Source organism: Lethenteron reissneri, chromosome 54 (genome assembly GCF_015708825.2).
Source record: "Lethenteron reissneri isolate LAM-NWPU_2019-01 chromosome 54, ASM1570882v1, whole genome shotgun sequence".
In the NCBI taxonomy this organism is placed as follows: Eukaryota; Metazoa; Chordata; class Hyperoartia; order Petromyzontiformes; family Petromyzontidae; genus Lethenteron; species Lethenteron reissneri.
In genome coordinates, this window is record NC_083832.1 from 11,451,152 (window position 1) to 11,465,846 (window position 14,695).

Consider the following 14,695-nt stretch of genomic DNA (forward strand, 5'->3'; position numbering starts at 1 on the left):
AGTCTATCTAGGGGAGACCCAGGATCGGTGCAGATAATCGTCACCGGTGTTGGCCTTGAGCGGGAAATCGAAACTCGGGTCGCCGGGTTCGTTGCGCAGCGCGCTAACCGCTACACCACCCCCACACACAGACACACACCCCACACACACAGACACACACATACACACACCCCACACACACCCCACACACACACACCCCACACACACACCCACACACACACCCACACACACACACATACACACACCCCACACACACACCCCACGCACACAGACACACACACACCCCACACACACACCCCACACACACCCACACACACAGACACACACACACCCCACACACACACCCCACACACACCCCCCACACACATCCCCCACACACACCCCCCACACACACTCATACACACACACTGCCTCTACACACCCCACACACCCACACCCCACACACACCCCACACACCCACCCCACACAGACACACACACAGACACACACACAACAACAACAACAACCGCCATTCGCCACTAAGTGGCGGTGACGTCACCACGACGCTTGTGCCAGGCCATGTGCACCTTGAGGCCACGTGAAGTGTCTAACGCCCGCTGGCAGGAGGTCACGGGGCAGACCCAGGTGCCACGGGTCGACTAACTGAGATGACCGAGATGACTGGCTGATGCACCACCTGTGCCCCCTATTGTGCCAACTTGCTGTGCTTTAGCCACCCGGCGCTCCGCTCGTTGTTGTGAGCGTCGCTCCTCCGCCCTCCGTTGTTGTTGGAGGGCGACTGCCTCCAACTGCCCAGTAGCGTCCTTCACGAGCCTCCTCCACAGAGGCCGATTTTGACACCGCTGGTACCAGTCATCGGCAAGTCCACTCACCTCCACGTCCTCCTGTACCACATCACTCCATCTCTTCTCTAGCCCGTGCCGCGCCCGTTTAGCCCCCTCGATTCGGCCGAACAAAAGCTGTTTAGGCATGCGGTGGCTGGGCATGCGGGCTACATGACCCAGCCAACGCAGCCTTGCCTGCCGGAGGAGCTCACCGATGGGACTTTGCCCAGATCTTTAAAGAATTTGTGAGCTCCTCACACAATCCAGCCTGGTTAAACCCAGATGGATCGTAGGCAGGCCAGCCTAAATGTTTCCAACCGGCGAAGATGCTCCATTAGGGGGGTCCACGTTTCGCAAGCGTAGAGAAGGGAGGGAATGACTGTGGCCGAGAAGACCCGAAGCTTCGTGCGGAGCGACAGACCAGGCAGCTTCCACACAGCGTTACGCAACCGATGAAAAGATATCGCCGCTCGACTGATTCGGAGTGAGACCTCCGCTGCCAAACCAGAGCCGGTCATGAGCACACTGCCCAGGTATGGGGAACTCTCCACTCTCTCCACAACTGCCCCATCACCGATTGGGAGTTGTGGGGGTGGAGTGTCTGATGGTACAAAATACCCAGGCACCCACACAAACACTACCCACACACACACAAAGTACACTACACCCCCCACACACACACCACACACCCACACTACCCACACACACACTTACTGCCTCTACACACCCCCCCACACACACACCACACACACACCCACACACACACTACCCACACATACACCCCACACACACACACCCACACACCCACACACTGCCTCTACACACTACCCCCACACACACACACACCACACTACCTACACCCACACACCACACACTACCCACACACCCACACACTGCCTCGACACACACCACCAGCAGCAGCAGCAGCAGCCCAGTCTGAGGTCACTCCCCACCCTCTCTCTCTCTCTCGTCCCCGTGCCTCTGCCTGCTCCGCATGTCACCCTGCCTCTCCCCTCCTCTCTCATCCCGTGGCTCTGCCACTCCGTGTGGCGTCCCTCCCCCTACCTCCCCCCCCATGGCTCTCCCTGCTCCGCGTGTCTCCCCCCCCCCTCTCTCTCCCCGTGACTCTCCAGGCACACGTGTAGCGGGCACACGTGCGCGCTGCGTGCGTGCGTGCGAGGCCGTCGCGTGACCCCGCAAGCCGCGTGTCCTCGGCACCAATCAGTCCCCGGCAGACGAGGCCTTATCTCGCCCCCGCATCTCCCCTCCTGCCGCACACACGCACGGGCTCCGACTCCCTGAGCATCTCTCTCTCTCTGAGTGCGTGTGTGGGGTAACACTGCGAACGGCTTCTAAGTGCTGCTGCTGCTGCCGCTGCTGCTGATATAAAGTAGGAGTGGAGTGTCTTACAGTGTCTTGAGATCTAAGTTCAATTCGGCGGGTTCATTTTATTATTGTCATTCGTGTAATATATCACAGTCCATGCAGCGTCTCTAGGTTTGACGCTATAGCGCGTATTTGATCAATACTCAACGTTATTCTCACGTTCAACCGGATTTGTATTGGTAACAATGTATATACTAGCCAGGCTCGACTTCTGCTTAGCTTCCAGAGATAATCAGTAAGAAACTAACAACTGATTATATGTAATATCGTGTGACAGCAAGACACTGGCTCAGGCTATAGCACGTAGTTTACATCACACTAATAGCCTCACCTACAGCTTCTGTATTATAGGATTCTATCCATAGTATCTGTCGTATCCACGTTGTGCATCTGCCACTACCACGCGACTAAGGTAGCAGTGGATAGAGTCTGGCTTGTGTTGGCTGCCTTAGAAGGGGGAGGTGGCAGAGAGAGGAAGGAGGAGGAGGGGAGTTCAATAGCTGCGCATATCAAGTCGGTGTAGTGTAGACACACAGAGGCAGACACGCACAGTCAGTGCTCAGCCGGTGTGGGAGCACACACGTCCATCCTACAGAGACAAAGATCCCCCTTATAGCCCTCAAAAGACTTGGGACAAGTGCTGTCAACACACGCATACATCAACTCACGCTCGCACAACCAGGATCCCTCCCCGGCATAGCCTCACACGCGCACACACGCAGGCAGTGAGACGCAGTCGCTGTGTGCGTGCGGGTCTACACTTCGCACACACACAAGTCACGCGCTCGGCTCTCCTCCTGCCGCCTGCCTGCGATGGACCGCTGCCTGCTGAACATTCAGCCCAACCTGTGCTCTGCCATGGAGGACTACGAGCTCGAGAACAGGGACTTCTCTGGGTGAGCTGATGACCATCTCCTTCTGTCCCCACGAGACGACGACGGTGTCTACGGTATACTACTGCCGTATTGTCCCCATTGCAAGACGCACTCCCTCCTCCCCTCTGTACGCGCTAGGATGTTGACGTCTGCGTCTTGTGATCCGGTAGCTGCGTGTGCGCGAGTCGCCAGAGTTGCGTGACTTTAAGTGACACATGTCACACATTTGGGGTGCGTCTTACTTTCCGGAGCGTCTTATAATTCACGCAATACGGCCAAACGAAAGTCTGGTGATGCTGCTGCTGCTGCGTTGTCAGTTGTGCACAAGCACGGTACAAAAACTCTTTTAAGAAAAAATATCGTCAGCGACGTTTCGGGTAATGTCCCTTCTTTACACAATAATATAATGCTGTCTGCTGCTTGTTGTCGCGTCGGAGTGCTTCGTGTTGTGAGTCACGGTACTCTTGATAATCCACTGCTGGATGAAGGCCTCTGCCAACCTTATCCCAATCGTTTGCTGACGAGTGCCGTGAGGTCGTGGGAAACAGCTTCGGGAGATGCGAGGGGAACCTCACAGTCGAGGAGGCCAAGTTGGCCTCGGGAGAAATAACGAATCAAAGTTACAATAATTGGCAACGAGTTCGATCGGTGAGCTGTATACGCACGCGAGGAAGCTGGTTGTAATTCCTGGCGAAACGTCGTACTCAGATTGTAAATGTTGTGGCTTGGCTCTCCAACACACCGGTTAGTGCTGTACTAGTATACTACACTATACACTGCATTATACACTATACACTACACTACTATACACTACACTATACACTAGTGCTGTACTAGTGACGAATTGGCACGTTCTGTTTACGTAACGAACCTTATGAATTGGCTGTATCGGGTGGTGGCAGGTTTAACGACACATTTATATTTACGCAATCTAACCCCCTCCAAAAAGATACATGATGTATGTGGTACACGTTGGTTGTGTACAAAATAATAATAATGCATTGTGTCAACCCACTGATGGATGAATTCCACCCGCACGCCGTATCGGTCTTAGCGGTTGTTTGACCATACTTCACCACTGGGGGGGGGGGGGGGGGGTGTTAGGGGGTGTTAGTCAACATCTCTCATGACTTACATGGCAGCAGCTGATTGACGGACAGGGGGCTCAAGATTAATAATGTAACCCTCTGGTTGTGGCAATGGGCTGCAAGGTAAGTTGTGCAAGGAGAGTAGCGTGTGTGTGTGGTTATTTACCACCAATTACAGAGCAGTTTTTTGGTAAAAGGCCACTAAAAGATCACAATTACCTTTGTTTATCTCGTGCCAATTATGATCACGTGCCGAGAGTGCCAGCATGATCACGTGTCTACGGCGGTTAAGGTGACCGCATTGGGATGTTTACGCGACAGGAATTGCCAAATACTTGAAAATGGCCAAATACCATAAAAGTCGCATCTCGTCTAGACCACGTATTTATAAGATTAATAATCATGCAAATAATGTTCTTCGTAAAAATACAATACGATGATATTGGTACCGGGAAGTCTCAATGAGGGCATTCATTCATTCGGTGGTGGATTAGCAAACGGCTGCAAATGATCATGCCACATCACGACGGCAGAAGGGTGACCTCGTCGACGTAGCCACAGCAGGACCTCTCCTGCACGTGCTGGCCCCGGGGCAGGACATATTTCGTGGGTCCCCTACGCTGGTTGAAATTATCCAATGTCCGCTTGCCTTAAAAGCATATTTAAATGCATTTGTTTTTGTTAACCCTGTCCCTGCTGTTTATCGTAGAAAACTAAGCAATTCGAATTATTTCACCCGGCAACTAATCTTAGTAGATGGGACGGACCATGGTAAATGAGAATCTAGGCATTGGGAACAGCAGCTGACCAGGAGCGACCTTCGGAGTGTACAGCGAGGGGGCAGAAGGGCTTTGTTTTGCTGGCGTGGAGGACAGGTGAAAGGGAGATGATGAGTGGGACGATGAGAGGGGTGAGCGAGGGTTGGCGTGGTGGGTAATGATTCGGAGTGTCTGGTGTCTCGTTATGGGCCTTTTAAGCTTTTAGAGGCTTAAGGCAGCATCGGTGGCCCGGGGTTTTATCTCGAAATCCGCCAGACGGAGCCGCCGCGTGTCACGCCGTGGACACGTGCAGCCCGACTGGCCTCCGCTTGTCCTCAATTCCACCGTGGCGAGTGCCTACCCAGTGGCATTGAATAATAATGATAATTTACCTTCTTTTTTATCCAGCAAAGCCACGCTGAGTCGTATAGGACTCTTTTTCAGGAAGGTTCTGCTGCTGCTACATTGGGTTTTTATCTTGGGATTTTTTTTTGCCAATTTGCGAGCTTTGATTTAAAGCTTTCGTGGCTGCAGGGTTCTTTCGGTAAAGTCACGCAGAAGGGAAATAATAAGAATATAATGTGAGCTGTTTATACGAGTGGGAGGAAACCAGAGAAACCCCACACTCTGCGTGAGGGGGAAACACTATCCCCATACAGACGGAAACAGATGGCGATTAGTCCACTTGATGTTCTGCCTTCTGCTGGCGAGCCAAGAGAATAGCTCGTCCTGGACACCGACGGGAAGGGAGTTTCACAACATCAGTGTTGAATCCACAAACCCTCGCTGCTTCCTCCACATGGCCGGGTTACAGGCAGCCACGTGCAGCAGCGTAGCCACCACCACCACCTGGTTGGGGTCCCAGTCATTAACATCGTCATCATCAGTCACCATCAATCCACTGCTGGATGAGAGCCTCCCCAAGCCACCGCTGCCATCTCTTACGATTCGATCCTGCGGAGTAACAATCCGCACAGCACCTGAGCATGAGCTGCTTTTATCCGCTCCATCTCCCTCGGTTGACCATCCCCTCGCATCCATTGCATCCCTTGGCTACCATTCCATTGTTACTCTCGACCATCGGGCCTTCGCCACTCCTTATAGCCGCGGCGAGTCCTGGCCAGGCCCATGTCGCTCTCCTCTTGGTATTCTTATAATTGATATTTACATGTGAATCTGCTTATTAAACACACGTGTGGTTCGTCAATGACACTGCCTGGCCGTAGAGAGGAACAGAACAATGAGCCGACTTCACCGAGTCCTGCCAGTCGTCCCAGCTCCAGGCAGAAGGTCACCCAGAGACTTGCAGCTTCCCTTCATAGATGCTGTCGCTGCTGATGCTGTCGCTGCTGCTGATGATGCTGATGCTGATGATGCTGCTGATGTTGTTGTTGCGAGTGGCGCGTGATGCTGCAGAGCGGTCAGCGTCCAAAAATAACAGCGACCCCCCCCCCCGCGGCCCCCCACGATACCCCCCCCCCCGCCACCTCTTCACGGAGTCCACACTAACCCCGTGGAACTCTCAACGAGTTTACTAAACTAGTAGTTTTGTTGTTCCAGCTAAGGCCATGGATGGACATGCAGCTCATATTTAAAGACGTATCCATCGGAAACCGCTCAATTTAAAGATTCCGTTCTTTTTTTATGAGAAAGGACAATAATTAATTATCTTCTTGGTTCTTTCGGTAAAGTCACGTAGAAGGGAAGTAATAAAATAATAAAAATAAAACATAATAAAATTATTCTCACGACGTTTCGGCCACAACGCAAGCAGCCGTCATTCAGACTGTCGCCTCGACGGACCTGGTTTTCACCTGAGGACGGCTGCTTGCGTTGTGGCCGAAACGTCGTGAGAATAATTTTATTATGTTTTATTTTTATTATTTTATTACTTCCCTTCTACGTGACTTTACCGAAAGAACCAAGAAGATGAATCCCTGCAGTCACGAAAGCTTTAAATCAAATAATTAATTAACTTTATACTCTATGACGGGAAGCTCCTATCTTTTACAGTTTTAGAATGATTCAGATTTCAACGTGAAAAAATACGTATTTATTCGATCAAAACCGTTTGAACCCGAAATATCTAAAATACATATATAGAATGGTTGTCGCTTTAATTGTAAATGCTGTCTAATGCTTTATCAAACGAAAACAACAGCAATTTACACTTTGAAGGGTTTCTTAATGAAGCACACAAACACGTTCACGGGGCACTTTCAATCGAGATTTGGGAGCCTTGAACATGAAACATCTCGGATTTTCTGATGTCCCTGTTGTGTGTGTCCTCGAAGCTACCCACGTACCAAACTTCAGCTTTCTATCGTGTCGGGATGTACCTCTGTGTATCGCTATGTATCTCTGTGTATCTCTATGTATCTCTGTGTATCTCTATGTATCTCTGTGTATCTCTATGTATCTCTGTGTATCTCTATGTACGTCTATGTACGTCTATGTATCTCTATGTATCTCTGGGTATCTCTATTTATGTATATGTATGTCTATGTATCTCTGTGTATCTCTGTGTATGTCTATGTATATCTCTGTATGTCTGTGTATTTCTGAGTACCTGTGTATCTCTATGTATCTCTGTGTATCTCTATGTATATCTGTGTATCTCTGAGTATCTCTGAGTCTGTGCGCACTGGGGCCACCCCCACCCCCACGCGGCGTCACGCGAGGCGAGCACGCGCCTCGGGGCACGCGCCGCGTGTCAGCAGCAGCAGCGGCAGCGGCGTCATCAGCCGGAGCACGTGCACGCGCGCGTGACGGCAGCCGCGTGCGGGCGAGGGGGGAGGGTGGCAGCGGGATAGGTTCAGTGGGGGGTGGATGACGGGGGGGAATGGTGGGGGGGTTGGATGGTTGGTGGATGATGATGATGACGGTGGCGGTGGTGAACCAGAGGCTGGGGTGGGTAAGGGGAGGAAGAGGGCAGGTGACGGGCGGGTCAGCGTGGGAAGGACTGTTGCGCAGCGAGTGGGGGAGGAGGAGAGACCGTTTGTGGTGCTGGTGGTGGTGGTGTTGATGACAAGGGAGTTGTTGGCAAGAGGGTGGTGGTGGTGGTGGGCGGTAGAGGCTCTGGGCGCAGTCGATGAGGCCACGCTGGGGCACGCGTCTGGCTTGGCCGAGCGCGTGTCTATTGATAGGCAGCACACCGCGTGAGCGGGCGTGGAGGGCGATTGGCTGTCAGCCCTCAGCCACCGTCTCGCCGCCCTGGAGCATCTCGCACGCAGCGGGGGCTTCTCCGTCGGCTTGGAACGCCGCACCCCGCCGGGAGGGCGGACGACTTTGGCTCACCTTGCCCCCCCACCTCAATCCGCCCGAATTAATTTCCACGCGGCCCAGCGGTCGGGGAACTCGCCCGCTTGTTGTTGTTGTTGCGGAGCTTCGCGGTTCGACTCCGGCAGGCCGCCCCGGTGAATACTGCGGCGGTGTGGGATTTTAACCGCGTGACAAAATGAAATAAGCGCCGGCACGCCGCACGCGGTGGACGTTAAAGATCCCGGTGGCGTCGTTGGCAAGAGGTGCCGCCGTCCGGCGTCACTGTTCCAAATGACACCGCCAATGACTCTGTTTGGGAGTAGACGTCGCAAATATTGCCGCCTCTACCCCCCCCCCCCACCCCGCGACTGTGAAAACTTGGCAGGACCCTCCTGAAAAAGAGTCATGAGACTCGGTGAGGCTTTCCTGGGTAAGCAAACTAATTAAATAAATAACCACAGCCCACAGTCACGAGGCGACTTTCCACTGCGACTCAGCCCGCAGGCGACACGTGACCGCCACCGTCTTAGCGGCACTAATCGGGCACGAGAGGGCGGAATATTTCCAACTGGCAGCACCAGTCGTGTGTTTATAAATTCATCGCTTGGAGCTTCTTTAGCACGCGGAGCGAAACGTCGGACAACATGCCGAACAACACGTGGTGCAACCTGAATATGGTGATAGCAATGCTGATGACGAAAACTGGAATAAAAACTGTGATGTTGTCTGTCTTTTCAGGTTGCATTACTCAGGCCTCATCGTCGGCCAAGCTCGGCGGGGGTTGAGAAGAGGATCAGAAGACCTGCAGGTGCGTGACTGAGCACACCTGGACACCCACACACAAGACAAAGATTCCCCCCCCTATATAGCCTTCAGAGACTGTTGGGGCAAGTGCTGTTAGCGAGCACCTATGAAGGCCGACAAGGCACACGAGGGGGTGGGTGGCCAGAATCATGCCCGGCTGCCTTAGTCTCCCTAGTGGTGATGTTTACACAATGTACCATGAACTCATTTGAGGCCCAGGACCAGTTATAATCATAATCGTCACTGGTGTTGGCCGTCAGTGAGAATTGAACATGGGGCACCGGAATCACACACAACAACCGCCATTCGCCACCAAGTGCCAGTGACGTCACCACGGCGCTCGTGCTAGGCGAAGTGCACTTTTAGGCCACGTGAAGTGTCAAACGCCCGCTGGCAGGTCACGGGACAGACCCAGGTACCACCGCGGAGTTGACCGATGTTGAGATGGCTGGCAGACGCACCACCGCCGTGCTGACGGCGCCCCACGTTGTCTCCCCCTCCCAGGACCTCTACAAGCTGCCGCACCGCCTCATCGAGAAGAAGCGGCGCGACCGCATCAACGAGTGCATCTCCCAGCTCAAGGAGCTCCTCCCCGACCACCTGAAGCAGACGGTGAGAGAGCGGTCACGGCAGCGGGAAATTCCGTCTCCTCCGCGCTCACGCTGCCAGCGAGCGCCTGCGCCGCGAGGCTGCAGCCGGGACGCTCCGTCGATTGCGTCGATTAATCGGCCACAAAAAAATATGAATTCCGAAAGAAACCCTGGAGTGCTACGCCGTTAAGTTATCGAGCTTGGAGGGAAGTTGTGCCGAGTCGAACCCGAGCTAGGAATTGACCCCGTGCGCTGCTGATCGCGGGTCAAGCGGCTTCACCGTGCCGCAGAGCCCACCACGGGCCCATGTCATGGACTGAGTGGTTTGTTCTGGGGTTTTTTTTCTAAATGACGTTTAATAATACTGCACGGGATGAGCAGACCTCAGGCTTCTCTGTTGGGCTGTGCGGCCACCACGTGATCACCATCACGTAATCACCTTGTACACTGGGAGCAATACCGCGCTCTGTGCACTCCTTGCGATTCGCGTCGTAAAAAAACATTTGTTGGCCATGGTGTTTTTTTCCCCACCTGGATCCAAGTCATTCACAGCTCGCCAGCAATACCACAAGTCCTCTATTCCTTTCGGTCGAAACTAACCGTTGCTCCCGAGATGAAAACTAACTCAAGCGAGAGCTGTGACCAACAAATTACGTTTCTTATTTCTCAGCGTCGTATAAAAGCGCAGGGTTTTTTAACGTTCTGTCTGTGACCGCCGTGCGTGTGCAGACCCTGGGCCACCTGGAGAAGGCGGTGGTGCTGGAGCTCACGCTCAAGTACATGCAGGAGCTGCACGCGCTCGCCGAGCAGCAGCGCCAGCGCATCCACTCCCTGCAGCACGGAGCCGGCGCCGGCCCCACCGGTGGGTACCGGGGCGGGAGACCGCACGGCGCTCTGTTAACTCGCGGCAGGCTAGCGAGGGCCATTAAGGCCACGTTGGCGCACTCATAACCCGCTTCCACTTGCACAACGGAGCCGAACGATCGTGGGGCCCTCGCGGCGTACGGATGGTTTTTTCACTGGTTCTACGTTCGGTTCAGCAAAAACCCAGTCTGTGAAACTCTGGCCTCATGATAAATCTGCATCCAAAGCTGGCCAGAGGCGGTATTAATCATTTTAATGGCGTGTAGCGACCCACTCGTCGCGTACGACAGAAGTAGCACAGCCCAAATTCTGAGCGGAAAATCTAATAATTTGGTGCCTCCTGAGCCGGGCCGAGCCGACTCAGCACGGCTCAGCACGGCCTGCAGTACGAGGAGCGTTTCAGCGCAGTGGCAGGGGTGCCAATCACAGCCGCACCATTTTTCTTCGCTGCGACCGAAACGTCTCACTCCTCGATAAGAAAACATGCCACCGCACCTCCACTGGTCACGCGGCTAACATCAACGTTCGTCTTTCTCGTTCCCGCAGCAGCGTCTGCCGTGAACAAGCAGGCGAGCGGCGTGGAGCAGGGCGACTCGTTCAAGCAGGGCAACTCGTTCAAGCTGGGCTTCCACGCCTGCATGAAGCAGACGCTGAGCTACCTGCAGCAGCACGAGCGGTGCGGCGCGCGCGACGACCGCTACTCCCGCCTGCTGCAGCACCTCCAGAGCAAGGCGAGCTCGCTTGGCCTGGCCGCCTCTTCCGGCGACGTCAAAGACGAGGACGTGGGCAACTGCGTCTCCGTCATCCAGCGCAACCGCTCGGCCGAGGACCTCGACGGCGACGGCACCGAGCCGAAGCGGCGGGAGGGCGGCGCGAGGCGCCCCAAAGCCATCGACGCCGACACCGCCGCCGCCGCCGGCGACGACGAGACGGACGAACCGCAGAGGAAGAAAATCAAGGTGGAGCCGGGCGAGCAGCAGCCACCGCCGCCGCCACGATCCGCCGGCGCAGCGCCGCAGGTGCCGCCCTTCTGCGTGCCGCTCTACTTCTTCCCGTCGCCGTCGGGAGAGGCGGCCTCGGTCGCCGCGGCCTACCTGCCGATGCTGGATCCCTCGGCGCTCGCCGGCAAGAAGGGCTGGTACCCGGGGCCCATGCCGTTCTTCTGCCCCGGTTTCTCCGTGCCGACGACGGTGCCGCCGCAGGGCACCGCCGCAGATTGCTTCGGGCCCCTCACGCCCACGAGCCGGGGAGACGAGACGCCCGACAATAAGTCAGACTGGCTCGGCAGCCGTTCGGCCTCGCCAGATTCGGAGGACAACTCGATCGAGTAGTGCCGCAGCACCGCTGGTTCTTAGGACTCGTGGTGACAGCGGTGGCGGTGTCGTCCAAGGAGAAGTTTCCAATAGCGTAGAAAAGCGGAGATAAAAGAAAAAAATCCAAATTGCTTTGCTTTTGGCAAATCTTTTTCTTCAATAATCAAGCTGCGACTCTCAAATGGACAAAACGATGGTTTGTGGATCAGGCCCATGCTTTGGTGAGCCGGGACACGATTAAGATTTTCTTCGCGCACCAAAATACAGAGTCCCGGTTGTGCCTTGGTGGCCGTGTCATGCGGAACGTGGGCCCAAGTGATTGTGAACCCCCTGAATGTGGTCTTGCGTCTTGCTCGGGGATGTAAATATTGCGATGGCGAGTGGTTTTCGACGAAAGATGTTTTCCATGTTTTTTGTGCTCGAAGGTTTACATGTGGTACGTTTAGCACGAGCGGGCAGGCATCCAACAGTACAGCCGTTTAAATGACGTGTAAAATGTGAACAGGATGTTTGTTTTAAACCTTTTTAGATATTACATAGGTGCTCGACTCTGTACTGTAAATGCTCTACTTTTTTGTAGAGAATTCCATATTTTGCAGGCGAGCGCGAGGCCGCAGCAGCAGCAGCACAGCTCACACACACGAGCCAGCGTGCATCACCCTGCGCTTGTGCTCGCCTGTCACCGTACTCTGATGTTTATTTAATACGATTTGATTTTTTTTAACCGTTTCGTTCGGGGAAAAAAAGTGTGCAGGATCGCACGATGTTGTCACAGTGCCTTGGATTAAAGAGGCAAGTTCATCTGGAAACAAAGTTCGTTTTTATTGCACAACACTGATTTCAGACTTTTCCTTCGGTGTTCGCGGTCGCACTGCACAGCACGTGGAGCGAAACATCGGACACCGTGCACGGCACAATCCGAAACACACCGGAGAGGATTTCACTTGGTGGTCAAATCAGAAGGGGTGGATGTTTAATCCGACAGCGGATAACTCTGCGTGCTTGCTCGGAAAGCTTCTGGAAAATTTGACCAGGGGGGATTATACTTAAATAGATACGTTTTTAAATAGTTAATATCGATGTAAGCAATTCTATACAAGCAACAAATAAATAAAACGTAAACCACTGCTTACGCACACAACAACAATCACCTACAACAGTTAAATACTAGTAATGTTTTACACATATTTTAGTTGTCAAATTCACTATTTAAATACACCACATAAGCTCGGGTCAAACTGACCCACGAGTAACAGCTTCCCCAACAAGCCTTGTATCTGTTTACCACAACGCTCACACGCACACACGCACACACGCATGCCACAGATTTACAGTGCTTGCTTGTTAAAATCCTAGAGAGCAGCGAGAAGTATATTTGATTTTGAAGTAATTCGATTTCAAAACGCGGTTCATCCTGTGCCCAAAGGTAGCTCAACAACCGTCAATCTTTCAGCTCTGCAAACACGGCGCCAGCCACGTCGAAAGACAGAAGAACGGCAGCAGTCATTTGTACATGCACACAAGTCTTGTTGGAATAGCGATAACGACGGGGAATGCATCGTGACATAACACAAGGACAGACACGTGGAGGGGGAGAGTCAGCACGAGTGTGACTCGTGGTCATCACCTGCGACAAGTGGATTGATAAGGCCGTGTTGTTGTCATCGAGCGTGGCCAATCCACTGCTGGATGAAGCCCTCCCCAAGCCGCCGCCGCTCCTCATCTTGCTGGGTAACACCTCACAGCTCCATCTCCAACACGTTCCGTTCTATTACGTAAAGAATAAACTTCTTAACATCAGAGCTTCTCCATCTCTAATCCTCACGACTCAATCCGTCTTCCGGAGTGTATCAACCCGAGGCTGGGTGAAGGTCTTAACCACACTGTGCTGAACATGGGTGTTGTTTGACCACGTTGTACTTAACTACACCGGTCAGTGAAGGGTGGTGGACCCAGGACCAGTTCAGGTATCACTCGCCACTCATTGCGAGCCGTGGCCAGGAATCGTATTTAGGCCCATGGGTCTGCCGTGCAGTGCACCAACCACCGCACCACCGCTCCTGCCCCCTCCACGTGATCGACCTGTTCACGTGCAACTGTCATTTCCACCTGCCCGACGATTGCTCAACCCAGAACTGTTTCCCCTGAAGATACACCTCCTGTGTGTGTACGCGTGCCGCACGTGCGACACACAGGACCGATTCAAATTAAGATGACGATCTTTGCACGTGTGTGGGGGGTGGCCGTGTGTCTAAAATGATGCAGGAGTGCCAAATTAAACTGAGATAAGAGATCTGGTCTGATCCACCGTTATCCTATTCATTCAATTGAATCGGCACTCTCTCCATCGTACGTGAACACACAAGGTCTCCAGCCACCTTCATTCAAATCGGCTCTCTACGTCACGTGGGGCACAGTCGGCAATCGTTAGGTCACGAGTTTCACGTAACCACCTATTCTGCCTTTTAATGGAGGTGAAAATTGGTAAAAGTGAAAAGGTGTAACGACCACGGCGGGGCCCGGGGAATTGATTGCAAAACAAACCCTGCATCTGTCTTCAGCCTCTCAGTGTCCATGAATTTGCCTGAGAACGAATCCATTCAATTTGCTACCTCCGAGTTGGGCCTGTACATCGCACGTCGCACCGTTGGACTGCAGCGTGCACAAGGGGTAGGGGGGGCTGAGCGTGAGTTGCCCTCGCCGGGTCTGTCCTTGCTTGGCTCACACCCAACAGGAACGGGGATGGGGTTTAAAAAATAAAAAATAAACACAGGGCATCCGGTGCTTTTGGCGTAGCACACAGTTGCTGAAATGTGACATGCATGACTCCACGAAACAGGTACACCCACAGCACCGACCACGGAGTGTGCAATAATAACAAGGTTTACAGGAAACGACACTAAATTGTAAACAGCTGTTATGGATACGTGGC

The 14,695-nt window shown here is 53.5% G+C and overlaps 1 protein-coding gene across 2 annotated transcripts; it reads left to right on the top strand.

Moving 5' to 3' along the window:
- Positions 1 to 1,804: 1,804 nt before the first annotated feature.
- LOC133356539 (class E basic helix-loop-helix protein 41-like) lies at positions 1,805 to 11,845 on the top strand. Of its 2 annotated transcripts, none has more exons than XM_061574102.1 (5): positions 1,805 to 3,106; positions 8,931 to 9,000; positions 9,501 to 9,608; positions 10,316 to 10,448; positions 11,000 to 11,845. In XM_061574102.1, exons 1-5 carry the CDS (start codon positions 3,024 to 3,026, stop codon positions 11,779 to 11,781), a joined length of 1,176 nt encoding a protein of 391 aa, XP_061430086.1. In that variant the 5' UTR covers positions 1,805 to 3,023; the 3' UTR covers positions 11,782 to 11,845. The 2 variants fall into 2 exon arrangements, with proteins under 2 accessions (XP_061430086.1, XP_061430085.1); XM_061574101.1 differs by having other exon boundaries at positions 1,809 to 3,106; positions 10,997 to 11,845.
- Positions 11,846 to 14,695: the final 2,850 nt, after the last annotated feature.

What these genes read in the sequence shown, in the direction of transcription:
- LOC133356539 (XM_061574101.1), top strand. Translation starts at nt 3,024, where the DNA reads ATGGACCGCTGCCTGCTGAACATTCAGCCCAACCTGTGCTCTGCCATG. An exon ending in GAGAACAGGGACTTCTCTGG is followed by an intron (nt 3,107 to 8,930) that starts GTGAGCTGATGA and finishes CTGTCTTTTCAG; the next exon opens with GTTGCATTACTCAGGCCTCA. An exon ending in GAGGATCAGAAGACCTGCAG is followed by an intron (nt 9,001 to 9,500) that starts GTGCGTGACTGA and finishes TCCCCCTCCCAG; the next exon opens with GACCTCTACAAGCTGCCGCA.